Here is a 21,121-nt window from a genome sequence, read left to right as displayed (position 1 = left end):
GCATAAACTACTTCCTGTAGTTGTGACGTTTATTTGGGGGTATATTTTCACATCAGAGTAACGCCTCTCTCTTTTCAGTGATGCCGACTGAGCGTCTCACACACACACACACACAGTGACAGATTTGCCCCCCCCCCCACCCCCACAAGGGTTCTATTCCTGTCAGGGGAGGGGTGTGAGATGCGTTCAAGTGCTAAACTTGTGTTTCCAGACAAAGTTTGCTGACAACGTGGGACGCAGTGGGAGGGGCCGTGACAAACATTTGACTACCTGGACACGCCCATCCAGTATGGAGGAATTAGGCCCCTCCCACTTCATGCGCCACCATGAAACGTCAGACACGTGACGTCATCAGCTCATCACCTGATGAATCTCCTAAGGGAGCCCCCCCCTTCCTGTTCACACACACACACACACACACACACACACACACACAGGGTCCACCGGACCGTGCGGTACCGCTCAGTACGGTTTCCGGTGGTACCTCGTCTACTTTTTGGAGGGAAGTTGTGCGCGCGTCCGAGACTCCTGCACGCTCACCGGCGGCTCCCTCCTCCCTCCTCCTCCTCCTCCTCCCTCCTCCTCCTCGCTCCGCTCTCTCGGCTGCCGGATCTTTCCCCGCGGCTCCCATGAGCGCCCCTCCGCTCATCCGCGCCCCCAGCCCGCTCCCGTCGTTCTCAGGGGGGGGCAGCTGCCCCGGTCCCGGTGCGCCGGCAGGGGGGGGCGTGATCTCGTTCCATATCCAGATCGGATTGAGCCGCGAACCGGTTTTGCTGGACTCGGCGGAGCTGAGCCTGGCTCAGGTTCGGGAAGCGGCGTGTAACATCGTGGACCAGAAGGTAACAACTTATTTCACTACTAGCGCACGAGCTGTGACGTGACAACATGGATGCCGCGCGTGGATGGGGTGAAAGTTCAGGATCAAAGTGTGTTGTCTTGGTAACGCGCCTGAACTTCATGCGACCATCGTTGCGTGTGCGTGTGCGTGTGCGTGTGCGTGTGTTTGCGCTGACTCACTTGTGGACTCTTCCTGTTGGAAGAAGCAAGAGTAGCTAGCCTTTGTTTCCTCGGCAGACACAAATAACAACAAATCTCCAAATGTTGGGGCTAAATTCAATTCATAAATTGGGGACAGTTTCTCAGAGGATGCTTGTCTGTCAATCAATCAATCAATCAATCAAGAGGGCTCATGAATTAGCTTAGCTAGCAGACAGTTGTCTCACTAGCATTAGCTTCCTTTCCTTCAAAACAATGGAACTTTTAGGAGAATCATTTTACTGGACAACCTGGGTTTTTTCTGGGGACCTTCCTTGCACTCCATTGTGGACTCTAGACTCTGGGCCTCTGAAAAACTCACTGGAATGGAACTTTATCAATTGTCATACTTAATCCTCATCGTACACCTGGCAACACGGTGCACTAGTAATGCTCTAGCAGCACAGCAAGATCGGGTGGAGTCTGTCTAGCACGGGTGAGGTAGTGAAACTCGAGTATTCTCCAAGTACCTGTGAGTCAATGAAACTCGAGTCTTCTCCAAGTACCCGTGAGTCAGTGAAACTGGAGTCTTCTCCAAGAACCTGCGAGTCAGTGACCCTCAAGTCGTCTCCTGTGAGTCAGTGAAACCTGAGTCTTTTCCAAGAACCTGCGAGTCAGTAACATTTGAATCTTAAGTACCTGTGAGTCAGTGAAACTCGAGTCTTCTCCTGTGAGTCAACAAAACTCAAGTCTTCTCCAAGTACCCATGAGTCAGCGAAACCTGGGTCTTCTCCAAGTACCTGTGAGTCAGTAAAACTGGAGTCTTCTCCAAAGTATCTGTGAGTCAGTGAAACGAGTCTTCTCCAAGTACTCGTGAGTCAGTGAAACTTGAGTCTTCTTCTGTGAGTCAGTGAAACTGGAGTCTTCTCCAAAGTATCTGTGAGTCAGTGAAACAAGTCTTCTCCAAGTACCTGTGAGTCAGTGAAACTTGAGTTTTCTTCTGAGTCAGTGAAACTTGAGTTTTCTTCTGAGTCAGTGAAACTGGAGTTTTCTCCAAGTACCCATGAGTCAGTGAAACTTGAGTCTTCTTCTGTGAGTCAGTGAAACTGGAGTCTTCTCCAAGTACCCGGGAGTCAGTGAAACACGAGTCTTCTCCTGTGAGTCCGTGAAACTCAAGTCTTTGTTGAGCACCTGTGAGTGGCTGAGACTCGAGTCTTGGTCAAGCACCTGTGAATCAGTGGAACTCCAGTCTTAGTCAAGCACCCATGAGCAAAGGCTCCACCAGGAATTCTTCGGGAATTAGGCTTCCCTGGGCAGCTGTCGTCACCACATCAAGTCTCCGTTGAATACCCGTGAGTGGGTGAAACTCCTTGTTGAGTATCTGAGAGAATTTTGGGCACCTATGAAAAAAAGCCACACTGGGCTCCTTTTGGGCAGCTGTGGTCACCAAATGGGAATCGAGCACCCGTGAGTCAGTGAAACTGGAGTCTTCGCCGAGTACCCATCTTGCAGCCGAGGCAGAAAAGGAAAAATAGAGTTCATTTTAGTCAAAGACCAGAGGTGTTGCTTTTTCCACCGGGCTAAAACATACTAGGGCTGTCTGGTGATTAAAATATTTAATCAGATTAATCATGGTTTTAAAAATTGCAACTAACTAAGTGCAGTAGCAGGGATGAGTAACTGAACGACTTTGCGCAGGAGAGTACCCGTGAGTTCCCAATTGAGTAAAAAACTGACAAGTATCGAACGACTCGTTCATGACTCGCACATCTGGTATGCCAGCAAATGAGTTAGCTGAGCGCGAATGAATGCTACATCGCATAATAGATGTGTACATTTAGCATCGTTAGAATTGTAGCCTTATCCAAATCACTGCTAGGTACAAGAATATAACAGAATAAAACTGACAGTAGTAACGTTTATGTTACTTTTTCACCACTAATAATACTATTGAGCAGTATACTAATACTATTATAGGACAATACACGCCACACACACACACACGCACATACATGTAGAGTGCATGATGTGTCCATTAGTTGACTAATTGTCTCACTTCAGGTGAAAATCACCTCATTTCCCACAGTGAACATTTGCACCTGAACTGTTAGCCAGTTAGCGAGGATGCTAACGGCACTTGATAACACACACACACACACACATATGCAGAAGCGTGTGCACGTCGCTGAAGTTCATAAGAAGAGCAGCAGGTGACCTCAACACCTGCGTGACAACATGTGACACTTAACACATTCACACAGCTCCAAAATGAACTGATTAGCGTTAATGCACGTGTGTGTGTGTGGGTGTGTGTGTGTGTGTATGAGCAGTCCTCAGGTAAAAGTAATCCAAAGTCGAGGTTACTTGGGTTGAGTGACAGGACGATGATGTTGTCAAAGACATCCCACCGCAGTAAAGACCAGTCAGTGCTATGATCGTCTGGTGATCTTCCTGTCCGTCATGTGAACATTTTGTCCTTTTGAGACTTTAAATAGTTGGAAAACATCAAAGAGAGAGAAAAAAAGAAATGTTTCTGAGGTACAAAAGCATTAGTGTGCTTGCTTTCACACCTTCATGCTGTCTCACACACACACACACACACACACACACACACACACACACACACACGCACACAGCTGACAGTTATAATAAAGCTGTTTCTGTCAGTAGAGGTTATTTCGCTTGTTGCTCGGCAACTGATGATGATTGCGCTGTGAAGTGTCCTCCTGCCATTATGGCTTTTATACACACTAGGCTGCATGAGTGTGTGTCTGTGTGTGTGTGTGTGTGTGTGTGTGTGTGTGTGTGCAGGTCCTGATCAGCATTCGATGCTGGAGCTGTGGGAACTGAGCTGTAACTCGGTGTTCGTGAAACGTTGAACAAGATGTGAGGTGTTAGTAACGCAACCAATGAATCAACATTCATGCAACACAACAAGTGGATACGAAGTAATAAACCAATCAATCAATCAATCAATCAATCAATCAATCAATCAATCAATCAATAAACCAAAGATGACCAAACACACAAGAAGTTTTAGGGCTGAGACTTTTACCGCAGTTGCAGCATGCCTTGCAGGCGCGTGTGTGTATATATGTGTGTATATGTGTGTGTGTGTCGAACAGAGAGGGACACGGAGGAAGCAGCCTTGAGCGCTTGCTGCCATGACAACAAAACACAGGTGCCATGGCGACGTGCATGATGAGGATGTTGAGAAAGGAAGTGAAGAGGTGAAGGTCTAATGCGGGACAAAGTGTCCCCGTCTTTGCTGATGACAAAGACAATAAAGTTTATTCAAACAAGAGTGGTCAGTTTTACGTTTAACGTTGACATTTCCCGCTCTATTCAGCAGTCCTTGAATGCACCATATTGTGAAAGTTACTGTATATACAGGCTGAAGTACCTCACGTTGTCATTCATTAGTGGTGAGTAGCGAGACATTTTATAGCTCAAATGCATTTAAATAGCGTGTTAGCATGTTGAAGCAAACGGTAAGAATTGTTCATAGCAAAATATTTTTCTGCTACACTGTAAGAATCTAACGATGTACAACAACATTTTTCTTAAATTGTGTGTTCAAAATGACCATATTTGCGTGTCCTGCTCAGGCAATACTGAGTGCTAGTTTGCTCATATGATCTCAATCCTCGTTACACCTCGTCAGCAGACCAGTTTTACACATGCTATCACGTTTTAGCACGTTTTTATACACGCCAACCTTTAGCATGTGAAGCCCCGAGTGTAAACACGCAAGTGCACTGATTGAGACACAAATATCTAATGACCTTTACATGACCTCCTCCTAAGTATTTAGAAACACGATTCATTCCTGTCTGTTTTCCCGCCAGCTTCCCGAGTGTGGATTTTATGGGATGTACGAGAAGATCCTGCTGTTCCGCCATGACTCCAGCTCGGAGAACATGCTGCAGCTGCTGCGCTCGGCTTCGCAGATCCAAGAAGGAGACCTGGTGGAGGCCATCTTGTCAGGTAGGAGGGGCCAATGTGCCAATTAATTAAAGCATATTTAGCATTTTTTGCCACGATTTTTGCTTTTGAAGGCTGTGGTCCAAATTTTTTGATCGGCTATTTTGGTTTAATGTTTGTTTGCAATAAATTGCTCTACTTAGAAGCCCTTAAAACATCTTAGCTTTGTGTTATGTTAGTATAGTATCTAATAATACATCTAATTAATAATCAATTAGTTTTACACTATGATAAGTACAAGCTCAAAATTGAAGGTTAGCGAAGGTTCGTGCGCGTGCGAGTGTGCACACAAGCGACTGACTTCCTGCTCAGCTGGAGTGGGCTCAGGTGTTAGCACGGCGCTACGCTAACAGTCTGTCGCTTCCCGTCTCTCTGTCATCACACCAATACATCTGCACCCATAACGTCATTAGCATAGCAGCTAAGTGTGACCTTTGAACCCATTTACTCCACATGCGTGCGCCACATTCTCAAGTGTGGTGACGATTGAATGCTCCCTCAATGGAAGTGTCAGCTGATTGGACGTTCATGTCTTAATTAGTCCCACTAATTGCATGTCCGTGTTGTGATTATAAATGGCGTAGCTGTCTCACGTCGGCTTCGCTGCTACAAACACTCCTACCTTACACACACACACACACACACACAAACGTGCACGCTGGCATATAATAACAGAGTGTGAACTTGTTCACATGCATGCCGGCCCTCCAAACAAAAGATATAAACAATAATTTGAATAAATGGAGATCATTTCCTGCAGCAGAATGTAATCAGAGCTGCTTTCTGCGGTTTGCGTGCGAACGCCGCCGCGTTCCTTGCCAAGCCTGATGGCCATCTTGGTCCACTAAGAGCCTCTTGTGCGCAACATTTAGCAAACACCCTCTAAAAGCTCGTTAGCGCGAGTTGCTGTGTTTTCAGGAAGCGAGTGTGCGTGGTCGCTAACAGCTGATCAACGACGGCGTGTGTCAATGATGTTTTAGTGCGCCGACACAAAAATACAACCGAAAAAACAGACATTAGTGACCAGGAGGATGTTGACCTTTGAACACGAACGATACACAGCTATTAGCTTGTTGGATGGTATTATTGCTCATTCATCTGCTGTGTCTGAATTGGTGCACTTAAGTACTTACACTTGGGACCTGACCTACCAAAGGTTTCCGTGTATAAACACGTGTCCAAACTTTGTGTGCGTAAATTGATCCACAAACAGGACAAAATACAATCATAGTAGATCACACTCTACTGTACTATGAATGAGTCAAAAGAACAAATGAAAATACCCGTTCGGTCCGTTCAGTTGCAAATGCGTTTTTTTTTGATCGGCTGGAGAGTCAGTTCACCGTTCCTTTTCCAGGGCGGGACTATCTGCAAGTTTGTCTGTCCTATCCTATCGTAGCGCCTCGCTCTGTGGGTGGGTGGAGTTGAGAGTGACCGACAGTTGAGTCGGAACGAACGGTGAACATGACTGAACGGACTGACTCGACACGGCTGACCGGGTCTATGCACAAAAGGGATCACAGGCTAACGACCAATTGACTGAATTGATCGAAATGAACAGATCGAGTGGTTAGCACGCAGACCTCACAGCTAGGAGACCAGGGTTCAATTCCACCCTCGGCCATCTCTGTGTGGAGTTTGCATGTTCTCCCCGTGCATGCGTGGGTTTTCTCCGGGTACTCCGGTTTCCTCCCACATTCCAAAAACATGCTAGGTTAATTGGCCACTCCAAATTGTCCATAGGTATGAATGTGAGTGTGAATGGTTGTTTGTCTATATGTGCCCTGTGATTGGCTGGCCACCAGTCCAGGGTGTACCCCGCCACTTGCCCGAAGACAGCTGGGATAGGCTCCAGCACCCCTGCGACCCTCATGAGGAAAAAGCTGTAGAAAATGAATGAATGAATGAACGGATCTTTTTACTGAATGAACCGCAACGATCCGGTTCACTGAAATGAACGGTTTTGCTCACCACTACCCGCAACACGGCCACTAATATGTGCAATATTTTAGTTATCTCATTATTTGGCGTCTTAGTGGATCGGGCCCTTGGTGTTTTGACTGCATAACGGCGTTCATGTAGCAGAAGGGGAGCGAGTAATGAACAAAAAGCAACAGCATAATCTGTACCTCACGGTGCGTTCACACTTGTCATTTTTGATCCGGTTAAAACAAACTCTGGCCCATCTGCTATGCTAACGTATGTAGCGGAAATAATGGCGGCTGGGAAGCAAGCCGTAGTGATGGAAGGTAGTCAACTGAAGATACTGAAGTAGTGAAGGACAAGAATGGATTTGGAACAGGAAGTAGAAGTAGACAGTGTACACACTATACTTACAAGTACGGTGAATCAAGTACAGAGGGTTTGGAGGGTGGGGAGCGATCTGCGTGTTAAAAATAGCCATTTTTATGGGCGCAACAATTGTACTCCCGGAATGTAACCCCCACGGGTGAGCCACGGTATTCCATGTGAGATCCAGCAGTAATCAACAGGATCCTAACTGGCTTCCCCGCCTGCAGCTTCGACCACGGTGGAGGACTTCCAGATCCGCCCTCATTGTCTCTTCGTGCACTCGTACCGGGCACCCACTTTCTGTGACCACTGTGGCGAAATGCTGTGGGGGCTGGTGCGGCAGGGCCTCAAATGTGAAGGTGTGTTTTTCTTCTTGGTGTCCCATAAGGCATCAGACTGATATGGCGCTCTCTGCAGGGTGTGGGCTGAACTACCACAAGCGTTGTGCCTTTAAAATCCCAAACAACTGCAGCGGCGTGAGGAGGCGACGGCCATCCAACATCTCGCTGACAGGCGGGCTGGTCAACATTGCCCGCCCCCTTTCTGCTGAGCCCTCACCCCCCCACTACAGCGACGACGCTTTACTGGTGCGTACATCGTTGGCGTCACACAATCGCGGTGGAAATGAACGCTACAAAAGTAAAAGAAAAGGTTGGAGTGCCATCTCCGGGTCGGGGATGAGATCCTGCCCCAAGTGGAGGACCTTAAGTACCTTGGGGTCTTGTTGAGATCGAGGGTACGAGTGGTTTTCTCTCTAGGGTGGATGGGCTCTAACTTAGAGCCTTAAGGATGCCTGCCAGACGCCTCCTTGAGGAGGTTTTCAGGGCAAGTCCAACTGGTAGGAGGCCTTGGGGAAGACCCAGGCAACGTTGGGGAGACTATGTCTCTCAAAAGGCCTGGGATAAGTGGTGGGACGTAGGAATAGACAACCAGGAAAAGAGTGCTTAAGTGGAATCACCTCTACGATTAAATAAGCTCTTCTTCTGTCTTGAATTGAGTAAATATAAACATGTGATGTTCTTGAATGTAACCCTGTTAAAGATGTTCCAAATAAACCAAACCATTAACATTGCTTGTTTTCAAAGCATTTGGCACACTTAAACAATCTTTTCTTCTTCTTTCACCCTGCAGTCCCCCGTCAGTCCCAACATGGAGGTAAAGACCTAAAATCCCAAGTCTTCCAACTGCTGCGCCATCATGACATCATCACCTCTGACTCCGCCTCTCTTTACAACAGAAGAACCACTTGGAATACTTCCCAGGCCGGGAGCGGCGCTCCAGCTCGCAGTCGTACGTGGGCCGGCCCATCGAGCTGGACAAGCTGCTGCAGTCCAAGGTGAAGGTCCCTCACACCTTCCTCATCCACTCCTACACTCGACCCACAGTCTGCCAGCACTGCAAGAAGCTGCTCAAAGGTCTCTTCAGGCAGGGCTTGCAGTGCAAAGGTGAGGTGTCCTCACGAAATGTCCTTCATGTCTCCAAAGCATGTCCTCACGTCTTACATGTCCCACGTGTGTCCACAACGTACCACACATGTCCCCACGCCACGTCATGCATGTCCCCACTCTGCATATGAAGTAATCAACTCTCGTTTTTCTTCTTCTTCTTGTCAGATTGTAAATTTAACTGCCATAAGCGTTGTGCTGCCAAAGTGCCAAACAACTGTCTGGGCGAAAATGGAGGCAAGTACTAACGCCGTAGCTGGGTTTCACGTGATGTCACATCCAGTTGTTGTTGACCCCACCCCAAACAAGCTACAAACAATAACTACAAATGATATATAAAAATGCCGCATACATGTGCCATTCTCGCATGTGGAAATCATTCAAATATGTATTTTGGAAATCGCTATTACTAAGATAATGGGGAAAAAAGTTCAGGAAACAACCAACAAATGTAGGGAAGCCATTTTTCTCAGCGTTTTCGTTCTCGTTGAATGGACACGACTTTGGACAGGCTCCAGTTTATTCATCCATTTTCTACCATTTCACGAGACCAGCCGTCTTGGGGCGAGAGGCGGGGTACACCCTGGACTGGTGGCCAGCCAATCCCAGGGCACATATAGACAAACAACCATTCACACTCACATTCATACCTATGGACAATTTGGAGTGGCTAATTAACCTAGCATGTTTTTGGAATGTGGGAGGAAACCGGAGTACCCGGAGAAAACCCACGCATGCAAACTCCACACAGAGATGGCCGAGGGTGGGATTGAACTCGGGTCTGCACGCTAACCACTCGACTACCGTGCAACCCCCGCTCCAGTTCACAATGGTAAACAACAAGCATCCTTTACAATAAAAATAAACATTAAAACAATGTTGGAACTCGAAAATGTGAAATGCAAAATAATTGCGTCATAAAAGAAAACTATAGATTGTTATTTCCTAATGCATAAGCACCCAATTATTCAAGGCCGTACATACAAAGCCTTCTGTATTGCAAGGAAACTACATGGAAAAATCTGCAAAACTGGGATATTGGTATTTGTGATCCCGTAGTGGACACATGCCTACATCCGTCAATCAAACTGTATTTATGCAGTTAAGCGTTCACTGTGTTTCTTGTTTTGGACTATTACTATTTTATGTCCTCATGCATCACATCATGTACACTCACACAACTGGAGACAACGATATATTCCGTTATTCGCTTTTAGATCCAAAATATTGCACAAACTGGTACCGAACGTCTGGAATTACTGAACCGGAATTGATGCTAAGCGCCTTGAGGTCACGTGGTTGAAACCCGGCAATAGCTTATGGAGTTTCCTAATCGTAGCGGTCCCAAGTAGAGACAGAGCCGTGTCTTTGGACTGCAGAGCTGCTGAGCCCTGGGGTGGAGTCCGACGCAGGCATGGCGGAGGGTTGCCTTGACGACCACGACCGAGGCGGCGGCCTTCTGGATGACATGGACGAAGCGCTGATGTCTGAAGGAAGCCTCCTGCTGGAGGCGGGACCGGGCGACCTAGGCGACTTGCATGACCCTGATCTGGATGAGTCCAACCGGGCCATCAGGTACTCAGAACTTCACAGAACAGAGTTCAAGGAACTGATCTGGGTGCAGGTGATCTACTATGATTGCATGCACAATTTTGACCGTCAGGCCCGTAATCCATTAAAAGAGCCAATAAAAGTCCATAGACCAGCATGAACTGGTGTGCCGATCCAAACCTAAGGAAACGCAGCGTTGCAAGGAGTTTTTCGTTGGGAATATTCCATTCCGAAGAGAAGATTAGAAGTTCCTGGGACAGAGCCCCGAAGTCAACCACTGTTCTTTCCAGCACACGCTATCTTCTACTTGACCTTCTGCTTTTCCCCACGTCCCCGCAGCCCGTCGACCAGTAACAACATCCCCCTGATGCGAGTGGTCCAGTCGGTCAAACACACCAAGAGGAAGAACAGCAGCGTGATCAAGGAGGGCTGGATGGTCCACTACACCAGCAAGGACACGCTGGTACTCAAAACTAGCACGTGGCTTCGCTTGTAGCTTTTGGCTTAGCATTTGATTCTTTATGAATTCTTCTCAATGTTTTGCTTCAGAGGAAGAGACATTATTGGCGCCTGGACAGTAAATGCATCACGTTGTACCAGAACGACACAGGAAGTAAATATTATAAGGTAATGTGTTTTAGTGTGGAACTTCAGTCCTCCAGAGACCAACTAAAGAACAAGTCCATTCAATGTCAAACCTTCTAGAAGGTGTCTACTTTGTTCTGTGCAGGAGATCCCGTTGGCAGAGATTCTGTCTCTAGAACCAGCTCAGGTGTTCTCGCTGCTTCCTGACGGGGCCAACCCTCATTGCTTTGAGATCGCGACCATCTCGTTGGTCTACTACGTTGGCGAGAACCTGCAGCTTGGCGGCGACTCTGTGGCGGGCAACAACATGCTGGTGATGACAGAAACAAGCTAGCATTGCTTATTGTCAATACTTTAGCTACACTAGTAGCTCGGAGTATTATCTTTGTAAAGGTAGAACATTGGTGATCTCATGAATGTCCAATGAGTGTACGACCTGACGTCGGGAACATGGTCGCTTCCAGGTAAGCGGCACGGGTCAGGATGTGTCTCGGATGTGGGAGATGGCCATCAAGCACGCTCTCATGCCTGCCGTCTCCACGGGGATCTCCCACGGTTGTCATGGCGATGGACACAGTGAGTAGACACAAGTGGCGCTCGAATGTGAGATTTGTGAACATGTAAGTTCTTCAACAGGCAGGAAATGACCTGCTCAGGTGTTCACATCGAGTCCTCTCGGGGGCGTCCAATCCCACGCGGTGCCTTCGGAGCTATTTTGACATTTATTGACGTCAACGTGATCATGACTCACGTCGATGCCAGGAGCTCTCCGCCTGGTCTCAGATGATGAAAATAAACATGGCCAACATCTCAACTTGTTTTTGTGTGGCAGTGCTGGAGACTTCACTGATAGAATCATCATCATCATCATCATCATCATCATCATTAGTCCTGGTGGTCTAACTGTACACTCTGCCGCCTTTCCCACACATGGCACAGGTTTGATTCCCTAGGAAATGCATGTCCCCAGTAACACCCACCCCCTTTTATTGCATCAAGTCATGATTCTGTTGGAGCTACATCCATTCCATCCTGTTCTCTTCTTCTGTTATCATCTGTCCTGGCATCAGAGCTACGTGGAATGTAGACCCCAGTCCCAATCACATCGTCCATGCATGTGCTTTGTTCCTCTCAAACATTCTACACTTTATTTGCTCTTTGGTTTGTTCCTTTGCTTCATGATCTTTCTTGAAAGTCTAACAGAGTGCAGTTGGGGGTTGTTGTCTTCTATAAGTCCTTCATTTGACAGGTTTCTTTTGGAATTCATCTATTTGCTTAGTTAGCTCCTTCTGTACTTGGTTAGTTATCTCCTGTATTTGGTTAGTTATCTCCTTCTGTAATTCCTGCATTGGGTTAGTTATCTCCTTCTGTATTGGGTTAGTTATCTCCTTCTGTAATTCCTGCATTGGGTTAGTTATCTCCTTCTGGAATTCCTGCATTGGGTTATTTATCTCCTTCTGTATTTGGTTAGTTATCTCCTTCTGTATTGGGTTAGTTATCTCCTTCTGTGTTTGCGTAGTTGCCTCCTTCTGGAATTCCTGCATTGAGTTAGTTATCTCCATCTGTATTTGGTTAGTTATCTCCTTCTGTATTTGTGTAGTTGTCTCCTTCTGTAATTCCTGTGTTTGGTTAGTTATCTCCTTCTCTATTTGGTTAGTTATCTCCTTCTGTATTTGTGTTGTTGTCTCCTTCTGTAATTCCTGTGTTTGGTTAGTTATCTCCTTCTCTATTTGGTTAGTCATCTCCTTCTCTATTTGGTTAGTTGTCTTCTTCTGTAATTCCTGTATTGGGTTAGTTATCTCCTTCTGTATTTGCTTAGTTGTCTTCTTCCGTAATTCCTGCATTTGGTTAGTTCAATGTTTCTCAGATGAAGCGGTGCTGGGTCAAGGTGTCGTGGGGGTTGGGGCGCAAAGGGCACTTGGGGACTTTCAGACATTGCTAGAGCAGCACACAGATAACAGGTTCTCAATAAATATTCCACTTGAGTTGCATTTCAAAGAATTGACTGAAAACTGAACATCTTACATAAGATACTTAATAATGAATTAATCATTTCTCTGTGACCGTCAATGCAAACAAGCCAGTATGCTAAATGTACCTGACAGCAGTAGCAACATAATAGGCAACAACGACCCGTATACCAACGGGCCATCACTACTTCATAGTCCCTTATGGATATGTTTAGTTGTAGAAATGTAAACGTGTCATGTTCCTGATAGTAACAAAGGAAATCAAACTATTAGCATAATGCTAACATTCAGTATCATCCAGTAGCAAAGAATGCATCTGGTTCAGAAACGGGACAAACACATTTTTGCTGCCAAGATCAGTAGATTACAGCATTTACTCAGCATCCAATCAAATTGCACTGGTCATCGCTATTCTGCTCACAGCCGCTAGGGGCAATAGTTGCTATGATATGCTGTGATCCCATCTAAAAACATCTTCTAGCTGATGACTGTCTTGTTGGCGTTTGTCTCCTCAGAGGAAGTCTCTGTCAGCTTTTCAGTGTCCAACCGTCACATCCAAGAGAACGTGGTGAGCACGCACACACACACACACACACACACTTATACTGTACATCTCCGCAAAATATCCTTCAAACTGTGATAACCACCCTGATAACCAAGGTGACGTATAGTAATCACAGGGCACATGTAGACAAACAACCATTCACACTCACATGGAGGAAACCGGAGTACCAGGAGAAAACCCACGCATGCACGGGGAGAACATGCAAACTCCACACAGAGACGGCCGAGGCTGGAATTGAACTCGGGTCTCCTAGCTGTGAGGCCTGCGTGCTAACCACTCGACCACCGTGCAGCCTACTACTACTATCATATTTTTGTCACTGAACTGCACAGAAGCTGCTGCACCAACTAAAATGGTATATTGCAGGCGTTGTCTGTCACCACAGACAAACACACACACAACATCCACACAAAATACACACCCAGTCACTCAATTAGTTTGTGTATACAGAAAGCTTCAAAAGGCCTCCAGTTCCACTTTACATATGTTAAATATGATTTGAAGTTATTATTTATCGTAGTTATCATACAATACTGCGCGTAACAAATTGTTGTATTTTACTGTTCGTATAACAAAGCATATTTTCCATTCATGAAATGACCACTCAATCAATTAACCAAATGTTTGTGTGTTTCAGGACATCAATTCGGTGTATCAGATCTTCCCAGACGAGGTCCTGGGATCAGGACAGTTTGGGATCGTCTACGGTGGTAAAACAACAACTTCATCTGATCATCTGATTGACCAATAATTTACTGACCAACTACTTACATTTCAACATGAACGTTCGTGGTGTGTGTTGACAGGCAAGCACAGGAAGTCCAGCCGCGATGTGGCCATCAAGATCATTGACAAACTTCGTTTTCCCACTAAACAAGAAAGTCAGCTGCGTAACGAGGTGGCCATTTTGCAGGTACATTCTTCTTCACCTGTGCGGGCAGAGCCTATGACCAAAAAACATAACAAAGTTATTAAGGTGAACACCTGAGAGTCTTTGTGGCGCAAAAGCATGAAGACACACACACAAACATGCGCTGAGCGAGACTTCCTGTCGTGAGCGCCTTCATTAGCATGACAACACTGTGGGGGTGTCACTTCCTGGCATGTCATGGTGCTGCTCAGCCTGTTGGCGCCGCCATAGCAACGGCCGCACCATCGAGGAAGGAAAGAAAGGAAGTAGAGTTTCCGTTTTGTGATTGATTTATCGATTGTTGCTGCTGAGGTTGGATTTTGAACTTCTTAAAAGATCCTAAAAGTTATGGAATTAAAAAGTCAGCCTCAAATGTAGACTCCAAAAAATGTACCTGGTTTCCAATTTTAACGTAGCTATTGATAGCAGAGGCGAGTAAGTGAACGAGTTAACAGAAACGAATCCTCATCTTTCCAGAACCTTCACCACCCAGGCGTGGTCAACCTGGACTGTATGTTCGAGACCCCCGAGAGAGTCTTTGTCGTCATGGAGAAGCTCCACGGAGACATGCTGGAGATGATCCTGTCTAGCGAGAAAGGTCGACTACCCGAACGGATTACCAAGTTCTTAGTGACTCAGGTGACTCTGACCAAAACCACGTTGACACTTCCTTGTCAGACAAGGAGCTAACTCTCAGCTAGCTAAGGTGTTGACTAGCATGTGTCTGGTCGTCAGATCCTGGTGGCTCTGCGTCACCTCCACTTCAAGAACATCGTCCACTGTGACCTCAAACCCGAAAACGTCCTCCTGGCATCTGCGGATCCACTTCCACAGGTCAGGAGGCCCATTCAACATGGCTACCGAGGAGAAGATGCGTCATGGTATTCTTGTTTGCGACTTGAAGGTGAAGCTCTGTGATTTCGGATTTGCGCGGATCATCGGTGAGAAGTCTTTCCGCCGCTCTGTGGTTGGCACGCCAGCGTACCTGGCCCCCGAGGTCCTCAGGAACAAAGGCTACAACCGCTCCCTGGATATGTGGTCAGTGGGCGTCATCATCTACGTCAGGTGGGCGACACGTGGACGTGATGATGTTCATGACGGCAACCGCCTTGGTCACATGTTTTGGTTGTTGTGCTGCAGCCTCAGCGGGACGTTCCCGTTTAACGAAGATGAAGACATCAACGATCAGATCCAGAACGCTGCTTTCATGTACCCGCCGCACCCCTGGAAGAAGGTCTCCCAGGAAGGTGCGTTGACAAGCCAGCCATGTTGCTTTGATGCTCATCAAAACATTTAGAGATTTTGACAGAGCTCGTCCATTTTCTTGTTTGCTTCACGGTCACGAATCTCAAGTCAGGATGCAAACCTGCAGTTGCTTTGATTGGACTTCCTGTCGCGTGTTTGACATTTGGACTAAGTGGCATTTTGTCCAATTAAAGTGACACAAATGTCAAAGACTTCCAGGGAAAGTTCCACTTTCATCTCCTGCTGACTTTAATGAGCGACTTTCACATCCTAACCTCCGCCTGGCGTTAGCTTCCAAGCTAACTGGCGTCGAAGGTTAAACAGCTTCCAGCTTGGAGCAGCTCCTTCCTGCTGAGAAGTTTCCACTCAAGTTCACCTCGTGTTTCTTCCAAATGTTCTAGCGCAGTGCTAGCTCGGCAGAATCAAGTTGCAGTTGAGTTCCATTTCAGAGCCTTCCTATTGATGTACTATTAAGACTGAACACATAAAGTATTAGTGTCGGACCATTTCCATAAAAAACGTCATCGCCCTATGGTGATAAATGCCTTTGAAAGACGATCACAAAAAACAACTGCTAGCAACAGGCTACATAAATCCCCTGGCAAACCTATTGGTGTTTGACTTTGCCTAGCTGTAAACAGCCACAGCTAACTAGCTAGCTAGCTAGAATGATCTGACTAGCGTCTCGTTTTCAGACTCTAAATGTGACTTTTTACAAGTAACATCTTGCATGCAGTTAGTTTGGAGCTTGTTTTTGTCCCACGGGGAAGTGGATACATCCATCGGATACGTACTAACTAGCTAGCTAGCTAGAATTATCTGACTAGCGTCTCGTTTTCAGACTCTAAATGTGACTTTTTACATGTAACATCTTGCATGCAGTTAGTTTGGAACTTGTTTTTGTCCCACGGGGAAGTGGATACATCCATCGGATACGTACTAACTAGCTAGCTAGCTAGAATTATCTGACTAGCGTCTCGTATTCAGACTCTAAATGTGACTTTTTACAAGTAACATCCTGCATGCAGTTAGTTTGGAGCTTGTTTTTGTCCCACGGGGAAGTGGATACATCCATCGGATACGTACTAACGAGCTAGCTAGCTAGAATTATCTGACTAGCGTCTCGTTTTCAGACTCTAAATGAGACTTTTTACATGTAACATCTTGCATGCAGTTAGTTTGGAGCTTGTTTTTGTCCCACAGGGAAGTGGATACATACATCGGATACGTACTAACTAGCTAGCTAGCTAGAATTATCTGACTAGCGTCTCGTTTTCAGACTCTAAATGTGACTTTTTACAAGTAACATCCTGCATGCAGTTAGTTTGGAGCTTGTTTTTGTCCCACGGGGAAGTGGATACATCCATCGCATACGTACTAACTAGCTAGCTAGCTAGCTAGAATTATCTGACTAGCGTCTCATATTCAGACTCTAAATGTGACTTTTTACAAGTAACATCTTGCATGCAGTTAGTTTGGAGCTTGTTTTTGTCCCACGGGGAAGTGAATACATCCATCGCATACGTACTAACTAGCTAGCTAGCTAGAATTATCTGACTAGCGTCTCGTTTTCAGACTCTAAATGTGACTTTTTACAAATAACATCTTGCATGCAGTTAGTTTGGAGCTTGTTTTTGTCCCACGGGGAAGCAGATACATCCATCGGGTATGTATTAACATTTTCAAGTGTCTATTGTTGTCATAATAATGTGTTGTTGTTAATGAATATGACCTATTGGCCGGTGGCCTTTGGAATCGACTAATGTCGACTAATTATAAATGATTGAAAGTAATCCTTGTGATTGGTATCGTTCCATCTTACTCATGGATGATCGGAATTGGACTGGAGCATCCCGAGTTTCAACAAATGTACTAGCTTGATGCTAATTTGCATTGAAAATCCCTTATACCCACTAGCGATTAGCATTGGCAATTTCATGCAGTACAGTACCGTTGTGCCTTTTTCTATGGCAGTGGCTTTCAAATAACACCACAGGATGTTGACACCACCTTACGGTTTATAAATAGACACCCCACTGCATTAAAAAAAACTTCAGAATAAAAGCGCAAGATCGTTTTCTAGTGTTTTTCCCCCCGGCAAAAACCAACGATCTGTTTTCAGTCCCACGAGTTGAGAAACTGTGTTCTAGCGTGTCTTCATGGTTGCCCTCCTGAGGGGGCGGCAGGAAGTTAGTCTGTGACTCACCGGCATTTAGACGACGACAACATGAGTCAGACAAGGAATGTGAGGCAGGTAAAAGTCGAATTCTTGTCTTCTCGGGACGCTGTATCCACGGCAACAGAGACGTTTTTGACACATTCAGGACCGAATATTTTGTGTTTTAATAACGTGTCTTTATGATTGCGGGGGACATGCGATGTCCCGCTGAGACAGACTTCCATCCCAGGTGGACGTCATGGTTCAGACAGTGTCCCAGGCGGAGGACTGAAGAGGACAAAAATGTGGGCGTGGTCATAGGAGGCGGGCCGAGGGTCCATTGAAGCCGGCGTGCATTCATGCGCATAATGCCAAGCGATGGAGGCCCCCCCCAGGCACGAGGGGCCCCGCGTTCTCAGAGCTGTTCAGCCCGCTGACCCCTGAAGAAATGTTAACATCATGTTAGCTTTGCTCATTAGCCTCTGCTGGCCCCGCACACCGGGAGGGCCAACCCTCAAGCCCCCGCCTCTGACGGCCTCTTCCTGTGTCTGCAGCCATAGACCTGATCAACAACCTGCTGCAGGTCAAGATGAGGAAGCGTTACAGCGTGGATAAGACGCTCAGCCACCCGTGGCTGCAGGTGAGACGCAGTGACCGCGACCTTCACGTGACCTCGCCTGACCTCACTGCCATCTTTGTCCCCTCCCAACGCACACACAGGACTACCAGATGTGGTTGGACCTGCGGAGCCTGGAAGGCCGCGTCAACGAGCGCTATGTGACACACGAGAGCGACGACCTACGTTGGCACCACCACGCTCAAGTCGGCGGTCTGGTCTACCCCGCCTACCACGTTGATGGCCAGGGGGCGGAGCTTTACGGGGAGCGGGAGGAAGAGCTCGAGACGCTGAGCGAGCGAGTCAGCGATCTGTGAGCAGCCAAAGTCCACATCGAGCGTCTGACGGAGATTTATTGATAAAAAGCCACGCGATAGTGTTTTTTTTCTTACAACTTTATTTTACGAATGTAGACTTTATTCTCATTTCCATTTTATGACGGTTAGCAGCTTGTGTATCGGTGTGCTTTGCTGCTTACCAAATAAAAGACAAATTATGCTCAATCTTTCTTTTGGTCTCAACTAGTTGATGCTGACAGTCTGGGTGTTTCTCTCCGAGCCTTTCAAAAGTCAGTTCACTTATAAGACAGCTAATGCTAATGCTAACGCTATGCTAATACTAAATCAAGCTAGATACAAGCCATAAAAAAAACATGTTAGCATTTCCAATTGAATTTGTAGAACTGCCAGTAAGAACAAAAATTAACCAAACAATCGGCTTAAAGTCAAATATATATAAAACAATAACATATCGTTGTGTTTATTGAGAATTCATGTCTAACATATCATACTGTATGTAACATTGTTCATGCTAAATGTGTTTATTTAACACTTTTTGTGTAGCTCAAATGGACTTTGAATGAAATAAATAACATATATTCATTGAAAATCATTTAAACAGCGACATTTTATAAGCGTCTTGACACTTTTACCTCAATATCACGTCAGGATTTCCATATAGGAATTTTAAGGCCACAAGCCTGATATTTACCTCGCTTGTTTTCTATGAATTTATTGAAAACATACAACAAAAACGGGATGAATTGTACTCTATGACACCCTTTTAAGAACCTTACAATGACTAAAGGGACTTTAAACTTATCTTTGATGGAAAAAAGTGAGCTTTCGAAATGAGCTAGCTTACCTGATAGACTGCTATTTCCGGGAAGCCGCTTTAGCTTCTTTTATAGTCACGTGACTGTCATATGCCAACCACTCGAAAAAATATATATATGTATTTTTTACTATATTAAAAGTAACCTATAAGTCACATATAGGACTTCAGTTCGATTAACCACAAAGCTGAATAAAGTAGAATAGGACACATTTTAATTGTGTGTGTGTGTGATTGCAAATGGCGGAATGCTCGGGTCAATAAAAGACTTTGTCACATGACCATGACATCCATTTCCACGCCCTTTCACACTGTACATGACGACCAACAATTTACATTCAATCTACAGAAAATATCCAAGGATGAAAAACAGAAAATGATGACAATTACTTGTGCTGCCACTAGATGGCGCCCTATGAGAAGCCACTGCTGTATCTGCGTCGCGTGTGTGTGTGCGCGCGTGTGTAACACCTACCGCGGTGCTTGTTGGGACACGGCAGGCCACATGAACACACACACACACACACACACATTTAAGAAAGAGACGACAACAACAACAAACACAAACAAACACGGTGAAATAAAAGGAGATGATTTTAAGATTCGGAGGCCGTGGAATATATGAAATATGCATGAATTAATAAATGAAATAAACAGCATGCATGACGATCGGTTCATTATGGAACCAAAAAAAAAGACAAAGCCTTGAGCTGAAAAATGATTTGCATCCAAGTGAAATAAAGGAAAGTACACGCAGCTTGACGTGAATGTGTTGACGTTTACCGGGCATCATCAACTATTTATTTGATTTTTGATTTTTTTGCTCCAAAGTCATAATCAACATTATAAATAAATCCTACATACTAGCACTATAAATAGTATTACACATTTATTAAACACATGATTATTTTAGCATAACAAGAACGTTTACTAGTTTCATTATACACAAAATTGCAATATTTTGGTCGGAAAATATTTTTAAAATGAGCATTAGCATTTTTAAAATGATTTTACTGTCGATGAGTAAATTTAAAACGATAAAAATTATTCAAATTAGACTTACATTAGTATGATCGTTTTACAATCATTATTATTGTTAATGTTTAAAAATGAGAATAAAATCAAATGTGTCATTGTAATATTAATATTGACGTGTTTAAAAAGTATTTAGTCGTGTTAGTGAATTTGTGTTGATGTACTACAAATCTTTAGTTTAAATGATTATTTTTGTTGTTAAAAATACCGTATTGGATATAATTGATGTCATCGAAAAAAAAGTATATTATTTGACAGCATCGAGCCATAAATCATTTTTTCCAACATCATTTCGTCTTTGTTCCTCCCCGTCGTCATGACGATCAAATAAAAGCGTTTGATTTATTTTCTGATAATAATTTTTGTACCTGTGTCTTGTCTTTGTGCGGCTGGTCTCTTGCTGTCGGGTAGAATCCGTCCAGGTCGTCTTTGTGCTGCCGCTCGTTAAGAAAAGTCCTGCTGAGGACAGGAGACAAAACCTTGCTTGCTTTTTTTTTTTTTTTTTTTTACCTCAGCACCAAATTATTGAAAAATAATAAATAAAAATAATAAAGAAACATCCATTCAAAATAGATAATATTGATTGGCAAATTATTAGAAAAATTGAAAGAAAGACACATTTCTAAATATAAATATAAGAAAAGTGTATGAATTGATGGAAAAAATGGTAGAAAAGA

General features: G+C 45.1%; 1 protein-coding gene and 1 long non-coding RNA gene across 5 annotated transcripts in view; one reads left to right on the top strand and one right to left on the bottom strand.

Annotated features, from left to right (window-relative positions):
• The first annotated feature begins 582 nt into the window (after nt 1-582).
• prkd1 (protein kinase D1) lies at nt 583-18,799 on the top strand. The gene is made up of 21 exons (XM_058090866.2): nt 583-839; nt 4,824-4,962; nt 7,479-7,610; nt 7,669-7,838; nt 8,383-8,406; nt 8,489-8,696; nt 8,865-8,933; nt 10,076-10,271; nt 10,587-10,710; nt 10,797-10,874; nt 10,978-11,145; nt 11,297-11,408; nt 13,318-13,370; nt 14,005-14,077; nt 14,174-14,280; nt 14,755-14,916; nt 15,013-15,111; nt 15,182-15,342; nt 15,418-15,524; nt 18,235-18,320; nt 18,401-18,799. The coding sequence occupies exons 1-21, from the start codon at nt 630-632 to the stop codon at nt 18,611-18,613; spliced, it is 2,691 nt and encodes an 896-aa protein (XP_057946849.2). The 5' UTR covers nt 583-629; the 3' UTR covers nt 18,614-18,799.
• Nucleotides 13,968-21,121, bottom strand: part of LOC131140440 (uncharacterized) — a 31,401-nt gene continuing 24,247 nt past the window's right edge. For 2 of the 4 annotated variants that reach the window (XR_013629726.1, XR_013629728.1), the window contains exons 4-5: nt 20,813-20,903; nt 13,968-14,311 (exon numbers count right to left, since the gene is read on the bottom strand). This is a non-coding gene — a long non-coding RNA (uncharacterized LOC131140440). Of the gene's footprint in view, nt 14,312-17,574; nt 18,121-20,812; nt 20,904-21,121 lie in introns of those variants that run through there. The other 2 variants (XR_013629727.1, XR_013629729.1) reach the window with 2 other exon arrangements.

The sequence above is a fragment of the Doryrhamphus excisus genome, linkage group LG14 (genome assembly GCF_037039965.1).
Source record: "Doryrhamphus excisus strain RoL-2023G ecotype Guam linkage group LG14, RoL_Dexc_Guam_v1.1, whole genome shotgun sequence".
NCBI lineage: Eukaryota > Metazoa > Chordata > Actinopteri > Syngnathiformes > Syngnathidae > Doryrhamphus > Doryrhamphus excisus.
The sequence above is the reverse complement of the archived record's forward strand: the minus strand, read 5'-3'. Positions and strand labels throughout refer to the sequence as shown.